The 26,153-nt window shown below is 47.4% G+C and overlaps 1 protein-coding gene across 1 annotated transcript in view; it reads right to left on the bottom strand.

Annotated features, from left to right (window-relative positions):
- rapgef2b (Rap guanine nucleotide exchange factor 2b) overlaps nt 1–26,153 on the bottom strand; it is a 74,499-nt gene that overhangs the window by 36,491 nt on the left and 11,855 nt on the right. The window contains 3 exon segments of the mRNA XM_079351522.1: nt 4,682–4,765; nt 10,705–10,761; nt 13,805–13,875. Coding sequence (XP_079207648.1) covers nt 4,682–4,765; nt 10,705–10,761; nt 13,805–13,875 — 212 coding nt within the window.

Here is a 26,153-nt window from a genome sequence, read left to right as displayed (position 1 = left end):
AGTCGTCTGCACGTCGTCGTGGAAACCATCCGTGGACATTTCTTACAGTTGAGTCTGAACGAGTTGAGAACGTTCAGAGTGCCCGAACGTCTGCCGCGATCGGCGCCGTCAGTCCCGACACGGAAACTGCAGAGAAAAGATCGGAGCGGTCGTGACCTTTGACCATGAAACACTCAGTCACAGGAAGCGTTTTTGAGTCAACGAGAGGAATAAATGAACCTTTCACTCCTCTTCCAGTCTGACAGATGACACGGCCTCAGTTACAAAAAACATGAGTGAGAAGAAGAATAAATGATCTGTGAATCACTTTGTCTCCCTGCCGTTCACGCAAAGACGACGCCAACTCCTCTGATAACGGCGTGCTGACGTGAGCTCGCTCAGCTGAAGGATGGAGGAGGGGAAATGAAACCAGCACGGGGTTCATTAAAGTTTACACCATGGGGGAAGTTTCATACAACACGTTTATTTCACATTTCCCAAAACAGAGAAACTCAACTTCGGAAAATAAAACTTTTCCTTCCAGGCTTTGTGGTTTAGCTTTCGGATGTTTTACATGTTCTGTGCTTCGCTTACAAAGACGCAGAGTCATCCCGTATCTACGCACCCACCTATAAATAAACCTGTTCCAGGAAAGAAGTGATTCCAGTTTCAGGTGGAGCTTTTTTTTCTTTTCTTTTCTTTTTTTTTAAATGTTATTGCGTAATTTATCAAGCGGTAATCTGAAAAATGTTGAGTGTCGGCTTGAGGAACACTGGATGTGATTTACAGCAGAAGTAAACGGCACTTCTGTCTTTGACCCGGGTCATGTGGGGGACCACGCGCCGATACTTAATCATGATGTTAATATTGCACAGATTGATTCGTACAAATATCTAGGAGTGCATATTGACAATAACTTATCATGGAGTGTAAATAGTGTGTGTACTAGGATCCAGCAGCGACTTCACTTTCTGCGAAGGCTTAGGGTGTACGGTGTCCAGCAGAAGGTGATGCTGCTTTTTTTTATGTGATCGAAAGTATACTTCGCTATGCAACTGTTTCCTGGTTTGGTAATTTAACTATGAAATTGAAGTCTCAAATAAACAGATTGGTTCACACTGCACTTAAAGTGATGGGAGTGAGGGAGCACCCCACTCTCCAAACAATATTTGAGGAAACGGTACTTAGACAGGCCAAGAAAATAGCCGCCGCGGACCCCTCTCATGTCTTGAATTCTGAGTATGAATTGCTCCCCTCAGGCAGACGTTACAGAGTTCCAGTTAAAAATAAGAAAAGATATTTGAACAGGTATACATTTTCATTTATCCCACGATCCGTTTCTCTGTTGAACTCAGGCCGTAAGTAGAGGTTTCTGTTCCTGTAAAGGAATGCCATGTATGCATGTATGTATGCACTTTATTGCACTGTCAGCACTTGTGTGCTATGCACTGTTTTACTGTATTTTTCTTTTCTGTCGTGTTGTGTGTTATGCAGCAGCCTGTACGTCCAAGGCAAATTTCCTTCGGGACTAAATAAAGAAATCTTGAATCTTGATTACAGCCTGAGACAAGCCGCTGACATGATTGACAGGTGGGCTTAAACCCCGCCTCCGCTCCAGCTCGCCGCCTGTCGGCCGCCGATGATCCTCCGGAGCCCGCTACAGGAACAGACTCAGGCTACAGAAGTTATACGCCGTCAAGTGTCGTACGTCAAACTTGAAAGATGGCCGACTTTGATTTGACGCACCGACGGCTCCACAAGATGTCACAAGAGACACGAAACACAATAAAACATAATCACAGAGCATGAACGGGTATGAAAGACGTCCGACTTGTTTTATGAAGCAGGAGATTTAAAAGCTCCTCGTTCCGTACGATTCTTCGGGTTGTGTCCGGTTTCACACTGAGCTGCAGCTTCTGCTTCTTAATGACTGAGTCATTCCTCTTCCTCTCTGGATCACGTCTCACTACACAGCGAGCGCGAGGGCAGAGACGAGCAATGAGAGAGAGAGAGATGGAAGCGTATCAGGTTTTCAACCTTGCTGCCAGAATAGATATGGACGGCCGTTTCTGGGCAGCGGCCCGTCTGAAACCCAATTCCAGCACATCTTTAAAAGCTTCAGGAAGTCCCGCTGGACTCCAGTCAGTTCCTCCCGTCACTACCAATTTCCCCTTCCAGACATTTCGCCCTCCACATCTCGCTGACACGGTAATTCAAAAATACTTTAATGAGTAATGTTGGGAGTCGTGAGCTGTGAACACGCAGACGTGTCGACTCATTACTGACCGCTCAAATCTGTCACTCTGCCTGAAGTCGGGAGTTAAAGTGGAGAGACTGACGGGATGTAAATCACGCTCTGCGTTACGATCAGTCCAGAGCGGAGTCAACGTCCCTGAAATCTTCAATCAGAATAAGTCATTTTAAAGAAATGACTTCCCCTGTCACTGGGGGGGAAACGTGTCCTTTTCAATTCTCCACCCAAAACGGATGTTTTGAATGCGTCACCCACGGCAACCCCGAGCCGAGTGAAACTAATACCACGATCAACTGCGTGGTATCTTCAAACTCCTGTATCTTCTCCTCATAATACTCCACAGACACGTTGCATATTTAGGCGAGTTACGCACCACGCCGCTCTGTGGCGGGTTCAGTTAAGGTATCTTAAACGACGTGCTTTAACGAACGGAAGACCCACAGAAGACATGTTGGTAGGTTACGAGTCGTTTACCCCGTACACCAAAACGCCGAGGACACACCCACCCGACCCGCGGGCTTTTAACCTCCTCTCTAAAGCGACTTGGTGCTACGTGTAGAAAACCGTCAGAAACTATCAGCGATGTCTTTCAGAGTCCCTTCGCACCTTTAAGAAAAAACGAAAGACCCCGCTCTGTATGAACACCTACGACCTTCAGGAGGATGAAGGTGACGGTCTGGACTATCGTTGACTTCCTGTCAGCACCTGTGGGTCCAATCGGACTCAGAGCTGATCGTCTGCACTCACTGACGTCGTTTCCTTTTGTTTCTAGCTCCTCGCTTGTGGCGTACGCCGCTTTGTAGAAAAGCGTCTGCTGAGTGAATTAAAGGAGTAATTATGTGATTCTGACGGAAACGGCTCCTCACAGGTATAATTGAGTTCATGTGACAGAAACAAGACAATGGTGTGCAGCACCATTAGCGTCACTCTGAGCAGAGCGGATTCTCACGCTGACGTCCTCACAACATATGCTGAGTAAACATTTTCAAACCCCCTCTGGTCCCCAGCGACCGCAGTCCAGCATTAACTTTAATCTGCTAATACCTGCAAATCCCCCTCCAGCATCCCACTCACACACTGTCACCTTGTCAAACTGAGAAGGTTATTTCTTTTTCTTTTTTTTAAAAAGGGAAGATCTTCTTGCCACTTTTCCCGATCGAGTCCAGTCGTCCGTTTTAAAAGCCTCCCACGCTCATTTGAATCCCGAGAATGACGGCAGCCGACCCCCCGCGGAGCTGCCAGGACGGCCCCGCAGCTCTGAGTGGCCGTAGGTGTGTGTTATGCAAGCCTAATGGATGAAAAAGATCTTTGTTTTCTCGACGCCCACAGAGATGGTTCATGTAACAGAGCCGCTTGTGAAATCACAGCTTTTTAACATTTGAGTGTTGGCTTCAGAGGTGCTGAGAGAGCTGCAGGGGGAGGGTCCCCCCCCCCCCCCCCCCGGGTTCAGCTCAGGGGACGACGTCCATCTCTCTCTTCAAACACTTTAAGCATTAGCTCCTTGGTACAGTCCACCTCCTAGGGGTCAGAATCACATGTAACTCAAGAGATGATTAAGTTATCTTCAAACACTTCAGAGCGGTGACATCAGCTGCTCAAAAATGTGCAACAGCGAGCGAGCGGGCCGAGATGAAGACGCTGCTTCATCTTTACTTCTGATTGCTCGTGTGAAAGTGAAACTGTCAGATTACAGCCTGGCTATAAAACTGTTAGCATAGCATCAGATGCTTTATAGATTTTATTCTTATTTTACTTTTATTTTTACTTTTATTTTACTATTTTATTTCATTTTTTCTTAACTAACCGTTTGGACGTTTTGGAGCGACTTGCACAGCGGCAGCGATGCAGTTAGAAAAATGCAAAGAACGTAATGTTGAGCCTTTGAACGATACCGGTGCTATTTTTGCACATGCACAAAACAGTGTTTTTCTTTTTATATTTGTGTATTTTGTTTGTGATATCAGTTTGCATTTCATGCCCTATATCTCTCGTCATTCAGATCTTTTCCTGGTGATCCGCAGAGAGCGTCGATTCCAGCGAGACACTGTGAAAGTCTTTGTTCCTCCACATGTGTGAGAAACTTTTTCCCCATGCCATCTCTGGTTCCTCGCAATAAAAATGTCTCACAATGGGCAGCATTCTTCTGTCAGCTGAGAGAAGCAGAGCTGCTCTGTACTGGTCAAACTGGGACTTCAGGGGGGGTTTTTTGGATTAAACCAGGAAGTAGAGCAAACTGTGCTGCTAAATATTCTCAGCTGAACGTATTTGCATTTTTGTTCTGTTCAAAAAAACGTGAATTCACAGCAGGTGGGATTTATTCATCTCCTGCGTTAGGGCGGGTTCACTCGAGGGACCCGGGTCCCGTACTTGAAGTGGACTCGTGCGTCTTCGAGCACAGTCCGCGGGAGACGTGAAAACAGCCCCTCCATCGTTAACTGAGGATCTTACCTGCTTCTGGGCAGGAACATGGACTCCTTGATGAAGACTGAGCCGGACAGCAGGATGTACCAGCAGCTCCCGATGTCGTCAGGACTAGAAGGCAGAAAGAGGAAGCTGATTAAAAACATTTAATGAGTGAAAGCGAGAGGACGCAGACTAAAATGTCCCAGACTCTGAATCCTGAATCTTTAAAGTTCAACCGGCTCGATAAAAGTGTACGAGACATCTTCATGAAGTAAATCGTCTGAAGACTGAACAATAACCAACATCGTCGTTCGTTTCTCATCTGGATGCGAGCGTCGTCACTCGCTTCATCTACGAGTTAACGCATCGGCAAACTGCGACTGCTCTCAGAGCCAAACACAGATTACTGGCTTCAAAGGAAGACGGAGGAAAAACAAGAGAACGAGCAGAGAGAGAGAGAGAGAGAGAGAAAGAGACGGAGAGAGAGAGAGAGAGAGAACTATGAATGAACCGAGGAATCATCTCTCATCCACCCACAGCCGCCGCTCTGCTCAAACTCACAGACGAGGAAATTGGGCATCGCAGACGAGGTAAACTCTGGCTGACCTCCGGATGATGCTGCTGGCTGTCAAGTTCTTACAACACCACTGATAAGCACGCACACACACACACACACACACACACACACACACACACACACACACACACACACACACACACACACACACACACACACACACACACACACACACACACACACACACACACACACACACACCAGACTCACTCGGCACTTTAAGACATTTCATTTTTCAGTTTGATGTCGTTTGAGGCATTACGAGTGTTTTTAAAAAGACGCCTGGAGGAGCGCTCGCTCTCAGCTTCACAACTCGGACTTGGTTTTAGACTCTTCGTGTTCGGAGCCGCCTCGATATTTTTGGCGTTGCGATCGCACAGTGTTATTTATTTTTAATGCGTTGCTTCGGTTCCTTTACTGGTCGGAGCTCATCTCAGGACTTTTCACGGCTATCGGAGGGGATTGCAGCGGGATAATCTGGCTGAGATGCACTGAACGTTTTCTGCTCAGTTTGCAGGATTATGCTGCATGTTAGGGACTGAGAATGTAAACAGATGCATCGGAGACGGATGAAAGCTTGAATGCACGCTTTCATCCGTACACATGTGGTGAGAGGGCTTAAAAGGACGAGAAACATAAAGGAGGGCGGCGATATAAAAACCTTCTGTGCCTGACCAATCAGAAACGCTGCAGAGAGATGCCCTGCACCCGGAAAGTTCCTGGATCTTAAAAAAGTAAACCCCACCATGCAGGGTCATTTTTAGGGGCCAGTAGCTCAGTCTGTAGGGACTTGGGTTGGGAACCGGAGGGTCGCCGGTTCAAGTCCCGGCACGGACCAAGTCCGGAAACTGGTCTGGTAGCTGGAGAGGTGCCAGTCCATTTCCTGAGCACTGCCGAGGTGCCCCTGAGCAAGGCACCGAACCCCAAACTGCTCTGGAGCGCTCGCTGTGGGCAGCCCCCTCACTCCGAGACCTCTACATTAATGCAGGTCACTAGAACCCTGTTTGTGCATGAGTGTGTATCTCAGCCTGTGTGTGTGTTCATTAGGCAGAGTGTAAACCGAATTTCCCCTCGTGGGATTAATAAAGTATAAATTATTATTATTATTATCTTTTATCTATTTATTTATTTATTTTATTTTTTGGGGGGGGTTCAACCTTCACAAAGAACAGGACAGCTTGTGATTCTTTTCTTTTGTTTTTGGTCGACAGTTTCTGACCTAAACAATCGGTTTGCCTCGTGACAGTCAGGCGGAAGTAGAAAAAAAAAAAGTGAAGGAGGAAGTATCATCATGTCACGCTGACACCGTCGATCAGTGCTGGGAAATCAGCGTGACAGAACACGTTATGTTTTGATTGTGAACACGTAGAAAGTCGAACATGAAAACGAGCTTCACACAGAGATTCAAGTTTTCCACAAACATCCTGATTTTATTCTTTTCCAACAGAACAGACCTGCAGTACGTACCGCTCCACCTCGGTCATGGCTGTGACCTTTCAGTGACGCTCCTGTAATCCTCTCTCCAGAGATCATGTTTGAAAAACTTTTGGTTTTGTCAGCTGTCGCGCTCATCGAACCCTGAGCTTGATGTGTCTGTGCTCATTTAAACATCTTCAGCTGGTCTGACTGAGACTTTTTAATTAGAGACAGAAAAATAAATCAATGACCACTAACGCACCAGCATGCTGGGACTGGCTGTGCTTACAGAGCCCCCCCCCCCCCCCCCCCCACACACACACACACACACACACACACACACACACACACACACCTAGCATCCCTGTGCTGAGCGGTTTTTTTTCCCCCTTCATCACTGAGAACAAAGTCTTCCTCTTCCTCTCCTTGTCGATGTGATGAGACTGAAGGCAGCAGCACACCCTACTGACAAACCTCCACCAGCGTCCACTGTCCTGCTCCCATTCCTCCCACTGATCTCTGCACGCCTCCCTCCAGCCTCTCGCATTCACACAACACACGAAGGAGACGCTAAATTATTCATTTAGATCCAGCGAGCGAGGGGAGCACCTTGCATGGAGGAGGAAGAAGAGGAGGAGGAGGAGAAGAGGAGGAGAAGAGTAGGCGATCATAGCTGCTCATGCACCGAGACAGCTTGACTGAACTGGGTCACGCGTGTTGGAAGCAGTCGTCAAACGCTAAACATCCTCCAGCGACCCCCCCCCGAGGAGTCTTTAACGCCGTGGATGCTGGTTATCCGAGGGCCTCGGCGGCGGTAAACCAGGGGTGAATTTAACATCCAGACTTCAGATGTAGAGTTTTATCCCAGAGAGAAAACTCATCTTGAGAAACTCACCGGCGCTCTTCTCCAAAACAAGATATTCCCCGTATTTTAGCGATAATCACTTATTGAATTTCAGCTTGAATTTCCCTCGGGATCAATAAAGCATCTATCTATCTATCTATCTGAACCACCGTCGCACCATGAAATGTTTTTACTCACCAACTTTAAATCTAAGGGGGAAAAAAAAAAAAGGCAAAAACATTTGTTGTCACACCTAACTGTCTCCGTAACAGGTGCAAGATGTGTGTTTTCATCTTTCCCTCGCGGCAACTGTTTGACACTGTAACCATGGTAACGGCTTTTTTTTTTCTTCCTCGGACTGATTCAGCCCCCGTCGCATCTTCCTCTTTTAGCTATTTCAATCAAAACGTTCAGTTCTCTGCACGTGGGCTCACAGGGTGTGTGTGTATAAAATATAAGTTTCCATGACAACCAAACCACTAACAAATAAATAAAGGACAGGGATAGTGACATTTCTTTTCTTTTCTTTTTTGGGGAGTAAAAGCAGACAAAAACGCCAGATATTATGCAATCAGATTCCTCTGTAGGGTGGCGGCAAGACGTGATGTAATAAAGATGGTTAAGTCATTAAGGTTACAATATATCTGAGATGGCGAGAGGTGAAAGAGTTAAACGCCACTGTATCAATCCGGAATCCAAAATAAAGTTTGTGTTCAGAATCATTGGATCGTCTTTCCTCTCTAAGTCGAATGAATACTTACAGTTTTGACTTTAACGGTTGTAGTTTTGAGTCGTTTGGACTTTCAAACAAGCAAAATCACCTTTAATTGACGAGCACGTCGTTCTGTTGAAGCGCAGCGATCTAACGGGGGTCAAAAGAGGAACCAGAAGCCGGGCCCGGCGTCAAATGTGTCGGGTCAGCCTCCATCTCAGGAGGGCTTTAGCTCTATAATCCCTGGGAGGTAAATCCAGAGAGGTTCAGCCTCTCACAGCATGGGATGTGTGTGTGTGTGTGTGTGTGTGTGTGTGTGTGTGTGCATGAAGTGTTAGCACTTCAGCAATCTGGAGCCGCAGGCTGGAAAGATGAGTACTTTTCTAACCATTACCCTTATCCTCCTATCATTACTCGGGGACTGCCAACTGCTGGAGACTGGAGCAGCGTGTGGGTCATTAACTGGGTCGTTTGTGTGAATCTCAGTGATTTTATGCAACATTACATGTGTTAGAGGGAAAGAAAAACACAAATATGTTGGCAGGATTTACTGCCAAGTGAAATGTCCTCCTTCATAAAATCAAGAGACGCTCAGAGAAAATACAGCTTCCTTCATGGGATTCTTGTGTTTAACCTTCTGATATTCTCCTCCTCTTCCTCAGAGCTCCTCTTCATCATGTGTGTGAAGTGTGTTGTTGTAAATCCACTCTGATCCTGTATTTGATCATGTCTATAAACCCCTCTATTTCAGCCCTGCTCAGAACAGGCTGTTTCTGCGTCTGTAGCTTTAAATATGTAAATAAGCTGTGTCTGACCACGCCCCCTCTCTGGAAGGGCTCGGGTGTACTCGCTGCTTTCTGGCTCCATGTCCTATTGTTTACGGTGAGAAGGCAGACTCAGAGGGCAGAACAAACACCTAGCTGTGGGAGTGTCGCCCACCTGGGGGAGGGGCTACTGCCCTTTGTGATGTCATACAGGGGAAATCTCCAAACGGCCTGTTTGAGCACACTTTCTGAAAAGTGGAGCAGGCAGAAGACGGAGAGGATGGACTTTTCTCATGATTGGGGGGGTTTGTAGACAGACTAGATTATATATGACCTTTAAAGGAGTCTCAACTGTAACATTTTACTTGTGATACATCTTTGAAATCACAGTTTCCTTCTTCGTAGAACTCTGTAAAATATGTGCCGACGTGAAGGCCATACTACTTAGAGATCCCATCTCGTTTCAAATTCCCCCCACTGATTTTTAGAGCCTTGGTTTCCCAGCAGATTATCATAGCTGTTGTAAAGAGGCTCGGAAATGAATGAATGATTTTTTTTTTTTTCCACCAGAGACGGTTTGATATGGATCTCACTGAGGAAGAAAGTCAATCTGATGTGCTGCTGTTTAACACCAGGCTCTTATCAGGGGGGAGCCCCGAAAGACATGCAAACAAATAGAAACGACACGCTTGTGCAAATTAAATGATCCAATAAACCAGAGATTTAAAAAAAGCTGCTGTGTTTTGATGCTTCAGCCTGGAGGTGAACTGAGACAAGAACAGACAGTTCTACTCTCCTCTGGATGAAAACACAGTCAACCTTCAATGGATCATCATTAAGACAGACGGCGGTCACAGATTGATTAGTGATCGACCCCGTAACAAGATGCTCAACATCAACAGGTGTTGACCAAGTTATAATAAGTGTTTATGTTTAATAAATGCGTGCTGACTCGTTCTCCTGTCACTCGACCAGCTCGGCGTGGACTCATTAGTCTGAACATTCGCAACAACATCAGCGCTGTTGACGGACAAATACCACAGGAAATGCGCCCTAAGCTTTTAAAATGAGTGTGTGTGTGTGTGTGTGTGTGTGTGTGTGTGTGTGTGAGCATGGTTTGTAGAGTATTGGACTTCAGGGCATCTTGCTGGATCTCCAGTTTTGTAATGCGACCGCCACTTAATCTGCATTCCTTTTGTTTAATGAGCTCCCACACCTCCGAGTGGGTTTCTAATGAGGTGTCGACTCTTCCCCCAACACACACACACACACACACACACACACACACACACACACACACACACACACACACACACACACACACACACACACACACACACACACACACACACACACACACACACACACACACACACACACACACACACACACACACACACACACACACACACACACACACACACACGGGGGGGGGAATCAGGAGGCTGAGAAGGGACAATGGCCCCTCTCTCGGCCCTTTGGAGCCCGATAGAGTTAATCAACGGTCTTAATTCTCTCCACGGGTGTTCTTGAGACGTCAGCATGTGGCAGCAGTGAAACACTGTGAGCTTAATACAGCTGTGGCAGCTTTTCAAAAACGCAGACTGAAGCTGTCGATACGACTTCACCATCATATCAGCACTCAGCAGCAGCTATGAGTGTTTTCTTTAAAGTGTTTTTGACGCTTGCAGAAGTTCAAAGTAAACGATCAAATATCATCAACTTCCATACAGCTCGGCACATTGTGATACTTACTAGTACAGCACTTCGTTGGCCTCGTGTCTCTCATAACGCACCGTCTCGCACATCATCCTGCAGGGACAAACAAGAGGCACAGTCAGAGAGACAATAAGAGGACATGTTGGATTTTATTGCGATGTTCCTGAAAACAGAAACAAAAACTGAATCATGAGTTTAGGACTTAAGTCCACGAAGGGTTCAACATCACCGACCGACTGTGATAATCTGGCTTCTTTATTCAGAGTCCACTTCTCACTTTGTCCCAACTTACCGTAAGCACCAATCAGAGGCCGGCAGGGAACATGTCGCTGATCGTACTTTACTTTTGTGTTATCTTACGCGGGGTGATGGGGGGGGGGGGGGGGAGCAGCGTGTGGCTGAAGGTGCATTCAGGTAAATGAAGCTGATGGAGGGGAAGTCAGCGGTTCTGCTTCCTCTTCAGTGTGTTACGGTAAGGCCTTTGAAAAGCTGACACAAAGCGATGATGAAGACAGCGTCAGTCCATTGGGTGTGTCCTCCGTATTAGATGCGGCGAGGTTGCTTTATATTGTGTGACGTTAGCATTAGCATGATAGCATTTCTTTACGTCTTCCGACTTTGTGCTGAGCTCGTGCTGGATCCATGTTGGGTCTGAAGCGTCTTTAGATAACATTTGTTAAAGGAGACGTATTATTCTCACTTTCACCTTTAACATTCTGAAACATTACAGTGTGGAGCTTAAAAACCTTATTTTTGTATCTGATCCTGGCGTCGGTAAAATCCCTCATTCCAGCCTCGGCCTGAAACGCTTCGTTTGAGCTGCTGTCCCTTTAAGGCCCCGCCCCCCCACAGGCCCACTCTCCTCTGATTGGCCGGCTCTGTTTTCAGTTGCAGGGACATTTGTGCTACATTCCCTTTAACTCTGCGCTGGGAATGACGTCACGCACGAGATGAGCGTGTTTCTAGTTGCGAGTCGGAAAAGCAACATGGAGAGAGTACCGCCTCCAGGAGTACCTTTGTTATGTTAGCTAACGTCAGACGATAACGCCACACTACGTGATAGTTTGTGACCCCCCAAAAAAACAAAAACAAATTGACAACATGCACAAGACAACAAAAAGAGTAACTAGCGGCTAATAAGCTCGACAGTGAAGGCTGATGCACAGTGAGCTTCCAGGTGGGCGTGTCCTTCATAAGAGCTGCCGCAGTGGGCGTGTCCTTCATAAGAGCTGCCGCGGTGGGCGTGTCCTTCATAAGAGCTGCCGCAGTGGGCGTGTCCTTCATAAGAGCTGCCGCGGTGGGCGTGTCCTTCATAAGAGCTGCCGCGGTGGGCGTGTCCCACGACTTTGCTCTGATGCGTCAGGTTCTGTCTGAAGCTCTCGTCTGTGAACGTCTCGTTCAGAGCAGCAATAATCAGCCTTCAATAGTTCCATCATAGAATCAAAACGAGCGTCATTAATCCAGGTTAGATGAATATTTACAAGGTGAGGCTTTAGAAGATGTGTTGAGCTCCTAAGTTAGGCACCGTCTCTCTTTGTGTTGTTTTCCTCACATTTAAAGAGGACATTATGCAAACAGGGATAAACTAAAAATTAATTTATTTTTGAGGGGAAACATTTGGTCATGTTTGTCTAATCACAGATTTTGGATATTTGGAAGCAAACCCCCCTTTTCTTTCACAAAATGTGAAAAAGTCATTCGCGTCAAGCTTTCTGGAGAACGCCTCCAGAGAAGACCATGACTGCCTCAACTTTAGAGACAGGAGGCAGCCATAGTAAACAGAAGCTGATCAAAACATAGCAGGCTTCAAAAATAGCTGGGGGCGGCCTTTGTGCTGCAGCGCCAAATTGCACAACGACCAAAAAACAATCCAGGCTTTAAAAAACAAGCGGCTGTGTGAAAATGTACTACAGAAGGAAAACAACACATTCCTCCCGGATGAAATGTGCAGAAACAAAGAACTATAATATAATCCCATAGTTAGTGGGATGTCTGGCTGCATGGGAGATTTTTTTTTTTTCCCCTTCCTAAAGTAAGGAGAAGTTGGCTGCAGCGTTGGGTTGGTCTGTGGGAGCACGGGGACATTCCTCCTGATCCACACAGGGAGCAGCCACAGGGGTTACTGTGGGGTGGGAGGCCTCCGAGGGTCACACGCTGGAATGTTCCAGCTCGCAGGTCCTGCTCGGATACATTGTTCAGTCGCCAGGATAATCCACATGTATGCACACAAGGCATGCTGGGAAAAGGACTTCTGACCGGCAGTGTTTGGAAAGTCAACGCCTGAGAGAAGAGACTGGAAAGCTGATGCGGTGACGGGCGAGCGAATCGTGTATGTGGAGCTGAACCACATGTTCACGTCACGACAGCTTTGTCTGCGGCGCCTGTCGTGGTTAGTTTGCACGCCGTGTGTACACAGGGTAAAGTCCTCGAATCTCTCCTGCATGTCCACAGACTGTGATGTCAGATGTCTGTTCCTGCAGGGGGCGCTGGAGGCTCCACGCTGGAAACGCTGTTTCAGCCTAACGACAGGCCGAGAGCTGGAGCTGAGGCGGGGCTTAAACCTCTTGACTGTTACACGGCGCCCACCTGTCAATCATATCAACCACTCGACTGACTATGACTCACAGGTGTTTTCTTTACATTCATCCTTGTACAGACTGTCAGTGATGTTAAAACTCTCATGTGTTTGTGACTTCCTGTGTTCTTAGAGTCAGCCTCTAGTGGACACTCGCTGAACTGCAGGATTCTCTCTCTCTCTCTCTCTCTCTCTCTCTCTCTCTCTCTCTCTGTGTGTTTGCATTAACACATACAGAACCTCTGGGAGTTTTTCTTTTTTCTTTGCTTCCTCTTAAATCGTTCTTAAAGTGCCAGTCACATAAAATGAGACGTTTTAGGGGGCAGATTTTACTCATAGAGAGAAAAGAGGCAGAGAGGCTGCTGGATTAGAAAACCAGACGATTTCAGCATCGTTTGGCCCGGCGGCTTGCTGTTAATTTTCCAGCCGTTATGAAGCACACACAGGGGAGATGTCACTGTGTTTCCATTTGCATTTAAAATTCAAAGCGGCGGGGAGGATCGCGCTCCAGATTGTGTTCATGAAGAGCCGGGCGAGTGTGTGCAACAGAGTGACTCTCACCTCAGCTGGTGCTCTCGCAGGTTGGACAAGGCCTCCATCCCGTGGAGGTACGAGTAGACGATCTCCAAGTCCTGAGGAAGAGACCAGAAGTGCTGTTAGACACGGGCAGCAGACATGTTTACAGCTTATCCCACTGACAATCATCACATAAAGTTTCAGTTTCAGCGATATTTGGAAACTTTCTGTTTTGCATTTGCCTTCAATAATGACGGTAACTGTTTGACGGTCCCTTTACTCTTCATCCAGCCTCAGAAAGCAGCTTTTCATCAATGAAAAATCTTCGATATCTCGACTTAAAACTAGCGGCTGAGCAACTTGGCTGATGGGCTTTAAGGCGAGGCACATCCAAAGATCCAACACGGCCATGATGTAGCAGCCTTATAAATGAAGACGTGTTTTGGATGATTAACAGAGAAACACTTGTGTATGTTCAAGCAGATCTAAAACAGACAGATATGACACTGTGGTCACAGTGAAGCTGCCGATGGTTCACGGCACAGAAGCTCCGTTTACCAGGATTTGTGCCGCTGCTCATCGGAGGAGAGAAAGCAATAAAAGCACAGAAGAAATAAAGGAAGTACACTGCACGAGCATAAACTCGCCATTCAGTCAGTTCATCAAGTGACCCAGTGAGCGGCGCTCGCTTCGTCTGGCCTGACTCCAAATCAGAGGTGAAACAAAGTGGGCCTCTCTGCGAGCTGGCAGCTGCCACAAGTTCCTCCACTGTCTGCCGGGGCACACTGACTCTGTGTGTGTGTGTGTGTGTGTGTGTGTGTGTGTGTGTGTGTGTGTGTGTGTGTGTGTGTGTGTGTGTTGCATCCACTGGGACGCCGTTGTCGGAGGCAACTGGAGGTAGATGTGGAGACGGCAGAGTGGAGGGACAACAGAGCGTCAGTGTTAAGACAAACAGATAAACCCAGCCTGTCTCTGGGGTTCGATTCCTCAAACCCACAAACGAACGCTTTGATTGTGCTGGTCTGGTTTCTCGAAGGCCACAATCACAGCAGTGTTAGAAGTCTCTCTGCGAGGCGTCGGAGCTGAGCTTTAACTTTGTCTGTGAGGTCGCCGGCTGCAGAAGGACTCGTGAACTTTGAAGCACAACATGTTGTTTGAACAGAAGTTTGGCTGACGGACAGGAAGAGGTGACCTCAGAGGTGAAAGTGAGAGGAGGTAACACAGCTCTGCAGGCTTTATGTAACTGGGTGTTGCTCCTTTGAATCAAACTCTTTTTGTTATTTGGGCTCGGCCTTCATGAGACTCTGGACGGAGACACACAAAGTGTCCTGAGGCCAGGCGGGCCCCGTTACGTCACACTCTGTCATATCCTCACTAACCAGATCCTGCTGCTGCTGCTGCTCACTGTGTCTGCAGACAGAGTCGGACACATACTGCCACCTACTGGGGGGCGGAGGAACTGCAGCCTGGATTAAATGGGACGTGTGGAATTAAAATGAAATCTAAATTAAAGCAAGAAAGTGTGCCGCTTTAGAAATGTTTATTTAATTTGATTTTTGTTTTCACTTTTTAAAAGAAGAAAGAAGACAACGATGTCTTGTCTCTTTAAATCATATTAAATATCTTTTCATGTATGAATACTTGGATCAAGTTCGGGTTTTAGAAGTTATGTCACGTGCCCATTGTGGTCGTGGTCGTGGTCAAGAGAGAGAGAGAGACAGAGACAGAGAGAGAGGGAGACAGAGAGAGAGAGAGAGAGAGGGAGAGAGAGAGAGAGAGAGGGAGAGAGAGAGAGAGAGGGAGAGAGATAGAGAGAGAGAGAGAGAGAGAGAGAGAGGGAGAGAGATAGAGAGAGAGAGAGAGAGGTAATCGAACCGTCCACAGGTGTGACTGAAGCGTCTGCTCCTCGACAAACTGAGCAACAGCAGCTCTCTCATTGGCTCATTACAGGAAACAGACCTGCTTTCAGGTGCTAACTACTGAAGCATCTCTGCGAGGTGTCTGCAGGGTCACAGCTCGTTTAAAACAACGTCTCATATCTGAAACCTGCCGCGAGACAAAACAGTCCCCACTACGACCTGCGAGTCACGACCGAGGACAGAAACAGAATGTCTTTAAAACATGTGACCGTCGACTCGCTTCTTGAGACACAAAGGGACTCATGATCCAGACAGAGTGTCGCCACTAGGTGGCAGTGTCGCAGCTCTCTTTGCTCCCCAGTGACATCACCAGCGCCACTCAAACAGCAGCCTCACAGGAAGAAAAATGCTAAACCATCAATTGTGGCTTGAGTCTCAAATATTTCAGATGGACCGGATGGAAAGAATGGAAAAGACCCCCCCGACCCCGGCCTGATTTCCCCCCCCTTTTTCTCAGCCTGCTCTGCTTTTAGACACAGGGCTGAGGGGGGGGGGGGGGGGGGGGGGTAGTCATAATATCAGTTTAAAAGACAGGCTGTCTCTAAACAACTGAACATCCAGAGATCATTCTCTCAGCTGATTTTGTGCAGAGATCAAACGCAGAGCGTGTTTGATGTGCGCGCTCTCAGCATCACTTAACAAAGACGTCTGCTTCATTCTCATTCACACGAGGAGGAGCAGTCGCCGCCGCCACTCTCGTAGTCAGGAGACAGGAAGGAGAGGAGAAGATGAGGAGGAGCGGGCAGCAGAAAGTGGGACATGCTGATGAAGGCTGCATCCAGCAAAAACTCGCCTCATTGTTTATGCTGCATAAAGACAACGCTTGCACTTTTTTTATTTCTTTATTTCACCGCTGGCTCTTGAGCTTTTTTTTTTTGGGAAGGGGGGGGGTGGCTCCCATGTAGCAGGCTGCAGCAGTAACACCCTCTAATCCGTCCCTCTTCTGGACTAATCCCTCCAGGAACACAGGTGGCCCCCGCTGCAGGAAAAACATACCAAGATGCTGTTCTTGATAATAAAAAAAATTAAAAAAAATAAAAACTGCTGGAGACCCTCAAAGCTGAGCGAGGTAATCGACCTCAGCGTTCCCCACATTCCTGCTAGCTTCACTTCATGTGACCTCTGTGTAAACTTCTGCAGCATGTCGTCGTCTGTCAGACAGGTGGAAGCAGTGCAATGCAGCCAAACGAGTGCAGGCATTTCCTCTTTGAAATGAAAACAATAGTACGCCTTGTCTTCCCCAAAAACACACACACACACACACAAACACACACACACACACACACACACACACACACACAACGTCCTCTACTTTCCATCTATTATGTTTGTCCCCAGAGGGAGAGGGTGCAGCGTCGGCACAGTGCCAGCCTGTTGAGTGGCAAAGCCTTCAGAGGGCAAGGAAAGGAAAGGAAAGGAAAGGAAAGGAAAGAGGCGGGGTGGGTGGTGGTGGTGGTGGTGGGGGGGGGAGGGGTCAAGGAAGTCATGATGCGTTTCCTGCACTGACTGAGTTCACTGAGACTGAGGAGGAAAAGCTGCAGCTTAAGGATGCAGAGAGAAACAATCACAGCCTGAAGTCGCTCGTTAGTTTGGTTTCAAAGTCACAAAGACGTTCTTTCAAAAAGCACTTTGAGCTGTAAACATGAACCTTCTTATAAAACCTTTCATCCTTTCTATATGGAAATAAACATTAACCTTAACCCTCGCAGGTCAAACTTGTAAGAACTCAGGGCTTTATGTTACTCCCTCTGCCCCTTCATGTCGGTAAAAATTACGACGACTTCGGAGAATTCTCGTTTCACGAAGCAGCTCGTCAAAGAAGCCGAGATATTCGGGGCCGGACGGACGTTTGCTAACCAGGACGATGACTCTGCAGCCTGATCCTGGAAGGATTCAGTTCATGGGGTGATGAAGAGTCCAGGACTCAGGCGCATTTCCTCCTTATTGGGACGTCAATTCTTCAATTCCTTCATCTGTATGATGACTGACAGCAGTGAGCAGATGTCTCCCTCCCTGCCTCCCTGGAGCAGACGGACTTTAGAGGTGCAGCTTCAGCGCGGGGTCACCCTGCAGTGCAGCATGCATCCTCTGTTCTTATCTCTTTAACACCACTCTGTCTGTTTGCCTGATAGGAGGCTTCCCTCCGCTCGGGCCCTTTCACTGAGGGTCGATCCATTTATTCATTTGTCTCTGGCTGAGAGCAGATAGCAGACCTGCGTGTGCATCTATCACCCGCTGCAGACAAACATCAAAGAGAAACACAATGGCGCCCTGTGGGAGAGACAAACAAAGGCGTCTCAGGTAGGGGAGGTGAAGGACGCGTCTCTGTCCCGCCTCAGACATTTGAATATTTCACCACCTCCATAAATCTGCTCAGAATAGAAAGTGAACGGTCCCTGCATGCTCTCATTAGGAGTCGCAGCGTTTATCTCACTGTAGATGTGTTCATGTGTGTCGAGGGAGCGACGCAGCAAACAGCAGATGATGAGCTTATGTTTGTGTGTGTGTGTGTGTGTGTGTGTGTGTGTGTGTGTGTGCTTCAGAAACGAGCGATGAAGTGGTATAAAGCCTTAACAGCCCTCTGGATGTCTGTTTGAGTGAAGCTCGCATCCCACACAGCCAATCAATGAGCCCGTCTCCCTGGTCGACAACATTAGCATCTCCAGACGTCTGCCTGCTGTCGAGGAAATCCTGCTTCCATAATGTTATTCCCACTCTCACAGCCTCTCACTCACAGGGCACTGAGACGTGAAAAATACACAAATCACTCGTCTGGTGTTGCTTTTTTTTTTGGGGGGGGGGTTTTTTGGAAGATCTTCTCTTACATGCAGAGCGGTTGACATTAGCACAACGCTGAAAGAGTCAAACAGAGGTAGAGCAGTCCGGCTCTCTTTTAAACTCTTTGGACTCGTATCACAGCTTCACGGTGATGCGTTCAGGTGCTGGAGGAGTGTGCACTTTTTGGTTCTCTCGCTCTTTATCGTTTGGAAAGTTCAGATCAGAAGAGACGTGTCCACAGGTCACCCGGATACTTTGCTGGATGAGGAAAGAATGGATGCATGAGCTGATGCAGACTTGATTCAGTTGATGTTTATTGTCCTTTAAAGGACATTAGGCCCCTTTAACAAACCGCTCATGTTGACTCTCATCCCACGTGCTGCCACAGTCGCTCCTCTTTGATTCTCCTGAAGCCGAGCGGGAGTCGAATAAGGAAGTGAGAGTGGGAGCGAGCGAGGCCACCTGCTGTGAGACATGTGTGCTTCTGTCAGCCTGTCTCAATGAGTTTTCACACTCAGTCACATCTCACTGGCAAAATTGTGAAAAACGAGATGCTGCTTTCTGTCCGCTGTGGCGGCCGTTTGTCGGTTCAGAAATGACTAAACTGTAACGTGAGACAGTCTCCATCATCAGCAACTATTTGGATCATTTTGAGCAAAAAAAAAAAAAAAGAAAAGAAACGTGACATGGCAACATGATGAAGTGCATCATTTCTCCGAGATTCAAGATAATTAAAACATCCACATTGGATCTGTACTGCGACTCCTCCGGCGTCTTGTTTGCAAGAAGCTGCGTTCAGGGACACGCTGCATCTTTTAGCCGGGTTGGCTCATTCTCAGCCTCCCCGTCTAAGACGCTTACGACCTTGATCCCTGGCAGTCAAAGAAGGAACGGCCCGCTCTAATCACGCCACTTTTTTTCGCGGGGGAGGATTTGTTGTCGTTCCGTTTCAGGAAAAAGAAAGAAGAAAAAAAAATCGCTGTGAAAAGCACAAATTAATCCCCGGCGATCGTGGAGCGAGGACGACCTACTTCTACAACAATCGCTCACTTGTCACTGCGGGGGTGAGCTTTAAACGGCACATACCTACCTTCACCCCCCCACCCCCCACCCAACCCCCGAACCTCGCCGCGGCCGCTTGGAGGTCGGGATCCATGCATGATGCAAAAACAGCTCATTAGAGTGACATAAACGCGGGTTAAAGAAGCCGGATTATACTCTGTGTTTGAACTGCTGAACATGAACATGTGGGCGTTGGATTTTTTTTAGATCAGTTTCTAATTTAGAGGAAAAAAAGGGGAACACGTTTTTATAGAAAAGAAAATTAAGTGTCATGTAATGGGATTTACTGATGATTCAAAATAAACTCTCTGCGTCATGATCCGGAACATTCCTCGTTTGAAGTTTTGACCTTTTCCAGCTCTGCTTTCCTACAGCAGCGACCTCTCCTCGTTCAGTCACACGTCGGTATTCCTGGATCCTCTTACCGTGACAGCGGGGGGAGGAGGAGGAGGGGGGGGGGGTCTTGTGTGTCAGGTCGGGGGGTGAGGCTCACATTCCTCAGATGACACCGGCTAGATAACGTCTCAGTCTGCACACCAACACACGCATGCAAGAGGCCGTCCAAGGCAACCCCCCCCCCCCCCCCCCGCTGACTTCTGGAAGGTACCGAGCAGGAGGAGCCAACTGGGTCAAATGTTCGGACCGTGCGTTTAAGAGGAAACCGTCCATCATTAAAGATGAGACCGCGCTCAGAGAGGACGACGACATGCAGCAGTGATGTTTGACTCTTAAAGTGACGCTTTCATCATCTGTTCGATGAGCAGGAGTGTTCAGATCGCTGCTCCTGCACACTGCACAGTATCTTCAGCACTTTGATTTTTAATCTTTATATTTTCTATATATTCTTTAAATCTTCTGTTCGTTTGCACATGAGAGAAACATTTGGTTCCATTTTCTTCTGCATGTCCGTCACGTGTTAAAAAAAATGACAATAAAGAAGATTTTGATCGTTGGATGCTTTCGCTTTCATGTGGGTTGTAAAAACCAAATAATGAAGTTTACATATTAGCTATGAGCTCTTTCCTTTCCTGATGTTTTCTAACCTTGAACGTGCCGTTTGCAAAGATGTCCTCCTTTATTTTGGACATTTTTAAGGTCACTGACGAGATAAAACCATCGATGAAGAACATCATTGCCGGTTGCAGCACAGATCGCCTCGGGTTCATTAGTTTAACTGCTAAACGTCACTCTCCACACAGGACGCTGTCTCACGTGGACGTCTAATGTTTGTCTCGTGAAAGCATCCGGCTGCATCAGGTCTGAGGGCGAGTATTTGGAGGATGACGAAGAGGAAGGCAGAGCTGCTGTACGAGCCGTGTAGCGACGTAAACGGACCGCTGGGAGTCACGCGGCTCGTGTTGAAGGTTGGAAGGTCATGTTGCCTACGGTGCAAAATCTGCTAATGGCAATATATTGCATTATATTGTCATGTCAGCACAAACGCCGCAGCGTGTCTGTGTCAGTGTGCCGAGTGGGACGAAGGAGCAGCCCCCCCCCCCCCACCCCCGAGCAGACGAAACAGCAGCGACCGCAGTTTATTCCAAATGTGCACGGAGTTCATCACACACCTCGGGGGGCAGACGGTCCCGTGTGTGTGTGTGTGTGTGTGTGTGTCTTTGTTTGTACATTCCCAGTGTTAACAGGGTGGCCAGGCAGCTGTCCTTGAGTCTCTATTGACACACAGTGTGGGATCTGCTGGGTATTTTTATCCATTAGCCTGCGTGAGAGAGCAGGTGGAGGCTTTGTGGACGACAACAAGGTCACACAGTGACGACGGCAGCTACTCCGAGATATCTGCCCCGGCTAAACGTCCAGCTCCCACCGACCCCCGCTTCCTCTTCTTCTTCTTGTTTTACAAAGAGAGCCACAGTGTGAGGAAGAGTTCTCATTCCCAAAACATCACACTCATTACTTGGGAAGAAGAGTGCAAACCTGATAAGAAAGGCGGGACTTCTGCTGCTCACATTTATTTGAATCTGAACCCACGAACGGTGCAGATGTCCTGCGTCTAACCCGCATTCCCACTGAGTGAAGTCGACATGTCACCCAAAGCTAATCAGCCACCTTATTCTCACGTGGCGTGAACTCAACAGGTTAAGCTAGCAGAGCACATTAGCCTCCTCACTCTTCCTCCTCACAAGCTAAATTTAAGCCATCACACTTCCCCGGCCACCTGCTCGCCTCTTTTCAACCGCAGCGGCCTCTTCTTTGTACGCAGGAAGGAACCTGAGAGACGACCACCACTCTGCCTTTCAGACCGGCTGGATGGAAACCATTAAGAAGAGTTACACCTCTGAATGACGCTGCGTGACTAAAGACACATTCAAAGAGTTTATTTCCCACCACGGCCAGGCAGGCAACCGGTGGACATGGGGACTGGCTGCACAGGAATCAGGGCAGGCATGTGAATCAGCTTAACAGCACCTACTTGAGCTGCCTGCCAGTTTAAAACCCCTAAGAACTCGAAACTCACTCGGCCTCTGGAGGCATGCAAATGAGGTTCATGCGAGGCTGCACAAAGTAGAAAAGAGCTGAGCTGCAGTTCAACTTTCTCATCAGAATCCTGCAGAAGTTTAAGAGGGAGTCATAAGAAGAAGGAAAAAAACCCCAGGAAAAAAACAGGGAATTTGCATGCGTGTGTGTGTGTGTGTGTGTGTGTGTGTGTGTTTGCAGTGAATGAATACAAAAGGGGTTAAACGGACCCGTCTGCTTCGAGCCGGCTGATACGCGTCTTTAATGGAAGAGTAGACCCAAACCTCCAGGAGCAGCTCGGTGCTTAAATAAAGACGGTGTTATATGAGGTGTCAGCCGGGGCGGCGTGTCACATGTTGGCGTGTCAAAATATGTCATAGAGTGTTAGGAATGCAGCGAGATAGCTGCATGATCGAGATAACGGAGAGAAATAAACAAACATTCAGACAGCACGAGAAGAAGAGAGCTATATTAGTCTTATTTTAAATGATATTACTGCAAATACAAATATAAAGAAACACGCTCTCTGTGCACCAGAGCTGGAGGGTTTCAGTCTTGTGTCACATCAGTATCACACACGTGGCTTTAGTCGTGCTCAGCCGTACACAGGATCTCACAGCTATCTCATTAGCACTGAATGATATCTGCTGACGCCGTCGCGCCGCATAATAGCCGACTGCTGTCACACACGGGCCAAGAAGTCAAAGCTGTTAACGGCGTCGGCGGATGAGACGTTAAGGAGCGAAACACCTGTTCGGATTAAAACCCGCCTCCTGTGCATCATTGTTCCGTTAACCGTTTGGACTTTTAGGGCTAACGATGCTACTTAATAATCCAACCAAGAAACACACACACAATGTGCACTCCTCTTGACAACAGTTTGTGGCGCCATGGCAACCAGGACTCTGACCACGACGTCACCCAGAGTCAAGTCCAGCTCTTCAGCTGACTGTAAACACAGCTGACACACTCGCTGCCTCTCCTGCTGCACACCGACATCCTCGCTGTACGAGTGTGTGTGCAGATCTGCGACGCGTCATTTCATATGACACAAACTTCACCTGACCGCAAACTTCTGAATCTATCATGAGGGAAATGTTTAATCATTTGTTGTGACAACGTTAGCAAAAAACACCAAAGAAAGATGTCGACCTTGAGCTCCAGCATGAGACCAAAACAAACTTCCTGTTAGGCCACGCCTCCTCCATACTGAAGCCATTCGTCCTGCATTGTTGTGTTAGCATGCTAACGTTAGCGCTCTGACGTTAGCATGCTAACGTTAGCGCTCTGACGTTAGCTCGTACCGTCATGTAAACTGACACTGAATGAGCGTGATCTGCTTTGTGTTTTTCAGTGGTTCTGATTGAATTACTGGCCGATTGTTCTCGACTGTGTAAAATGCAAATTAAAGACGTGTTATCATGATCTCTGAGGTTTAAATCTCTTTACTTATTTCAGCTTTAAACATGCGGCCTGAACAATAACAAAGGCTCCATGTGGACTCAACGGTGGACTCTGACCAACACTGGGTACAAAGAGAGCTCTCAGCTCTGTCATTGAACCTCATCGTAGCAGGTTCGCTCCCGGGAACAAAGCCAACTGTCCGGCCGAATGAAAAGCCGCTCCGTCTCGCTCAAACAAAGGCCTCAAAGAGGTGCGGGGCAATCATCACAAAGTTACGCAACATCATATAAAGATCAATTCATGGGAGCTGGGAGTGAAAAAAACACACAGGGAGAGAGGAGCAGGATGGATCAAAATGGGGTTGTGCTTTAATCTTCCTGGGAGAAATGGCTTCCACGGTGGCCTAAATGATCCAAAAATGCACGGTTCCAGCTCCCCCCCCCCAACACACACACACACACACACACTTTTCTTCTGTCCAATTAAGTTGACACAAAGCCAAAGGCAGGAGGAGAGTTGCTAATGAAATCCCCCAGAGTTCAACAATGGGAGAAAAATAACAACGCGCTCGGTACTTTCACTGTGACTGCGTCCGAGACACGGCCATTAATCCTGTTCTAACGTTTATGAAATTCAATAATCAATGTTTGAAATCACTGCTGCGTCGGGTGACTCCAGCACGACAGTGTTACTCTGTAGTGAGCGGTTGCTAGGGAACAACCAGAGCGGCTCTTTCACCACCAGGAGCGGCTTTTCACACGACGCCAGATTTCTCTCATGAAGGACCCTGAAAGCCACAAAAAGTCCCCTGCATGGTCACCAGAGGAAAGGCTGCGAGTCCGTTTGTGTGCCAGGGAATAGCTTGTTTTCAGGACGTAACAACAATACAGAGAAGGAAAAATGAACACAACGTAAAACAAGACAATTACATTTCATAAAGACAAGAACAATAAGAACACGTATTTGTTTTCATAGAGATGGTTTAACTTTCCCCACAGTCTCTTTGGTTCTCAGAGACGTCATCACACCACTTCAGAGTGTGAGGGTTCAATAACTCATCAACGTGTTAGCATTAAAGCTAACACAAAAGCAGTCACAATGTTTGGAAATGTAGCCATCAGGGTTGAGGATGAAGACATCCAGGACGTCATGCCTTTGAGACATCTTCCTCCTCAGTCGGCTGTTCTTCAAAATGTCCCCGTGAACGTACTTGATGTAGGGCTGTGCAACACACGCATCAATGCAGACGTTACACAGTCGATCAGCTGCAGAGCTGTGATGACCGTTTTTGAAAGACAACCGACCGACCAATCAACACTCTGGGATTCAAACACTGTCATAGAAGTGTTTGAAGCTGCAGGATCCGAACGACTCTGCTCTTCTTCTCAACCCTAAATCAGTGTACATCACGACATCATATCGTGGGGTTGGGGGAAATACCCAGGCCGAACATGCTAGCCCCAGCTAATGCTAATGCTAATAGTCAGTGGCCATAGAGGAAATGGATAAAGACATATCTTCACCAGGTGAGTGGATAAATAAATACAAAAACAAACTGGAATGGCGTCAGAATTCCTGGAAGTTTTTTGCATTGCATTAAACGCGTGTCCGACCAAGTTTGGTCCACAAACAGCATAAGTGATCATAAAACAAGGCTGCTGTCACAGTGGGCTCACGTCTGGATCTTTGTTAGGACAGTAAACCACACTGTCATCTATTCTCTTTCATCTGGCCCGCCTGCGCGAGGCTTCGGCTGTCACGGTGAGAAACCGTCCGTTATCAGAGGAGGGAATGAAAGTGTGGGGTTTTTCTGAAGGCAGAGGGAGAACCGTCTTTGTTGATCTGGTGAGCTGCCAGATAAGGTCACAGAGGAGACAAAGAGCCACTTAAGCTTATAAGGCCAACAATGCGTCCTGCCTGGAGGTCACGTGTAATAGCTTTTAACACAATCTTGGAACACATATCAGTCTGCGGTGGCGGATTTGTGGCGTTCAGAGTGTCACTTCATGACGGCCTGTGACGGATGGGAAAGATGCGTCTTTGACTTTCTGATCGGAGTGTTTTTGCAGCGTTACGAGTCTTCAATGGAAACTTCCTGTTTACAGAACAGCCTCCTGATCACACCCAAGACCTTTCACTTCCCCCGCACGAAAATAGGTCTGGGCTCCTGCAGGATAAGGGGGGGGGATTTCGAGCTATATCCTGAGGATGTTTTACAAAAGAAACATGGCGAACCATTGTGATCTTAAATTTGCCTTTCCCTCCTTTTTTTTTTTTTTTTTTTTTTAACTACTAGAAGTCCAAAGAGAAAAGCTGAGATTTTTCCGATCGAAACATCTCTTATGTTGAAACACGAACTTTCGAACTTTGAAGTTCAAAAACTTCAGTGCAGGTTAATTTAATTCACAATGTCTTTTTTTTTGCATTGTAAATTAATTCCTAAAAACGCTGCTGTGGAGCTAACCCAGTTGGTGTTTAATGGTTTCACGGCGTATATGACGCACTCTCCTTTTATTGACTTTAATCGACTTTAACCCAACACCTTCGAAAAACACCTTCCACACCTAAAAATATATCTTCTTTAAAACTAACGTGTCCACTTAAATGTCCTAAACGTCCACATTAAAACACCTTTTCTTAGTGCATTAGCCTTTTTCACGACGCTCTATAAAATGAACGTGCATGCGAGCCTGTGACTCACGGCGCGCTGGGCTATAACACAAGGCTTTGTTTAAGCCCGCCTGGCATGACTGCAGTTG

Source organism: Symphodus melops, assembly GCF_947650265.1.
Source record: "Symphodus melops genome assembly, chromosome: 9".
NCBI classification, from domain to species: domain Eukaryota; kingdom Metazoa; phylum Chordata; class Actinopteri; order Labriformes; family Labridae; genus Symphodus; species Symphodus melops.
The sequence above is the reverse complement of the archived record's forward strand: the minus strand, read 5'-3'. Positions and strand labels throughout refer to the sequence as shown.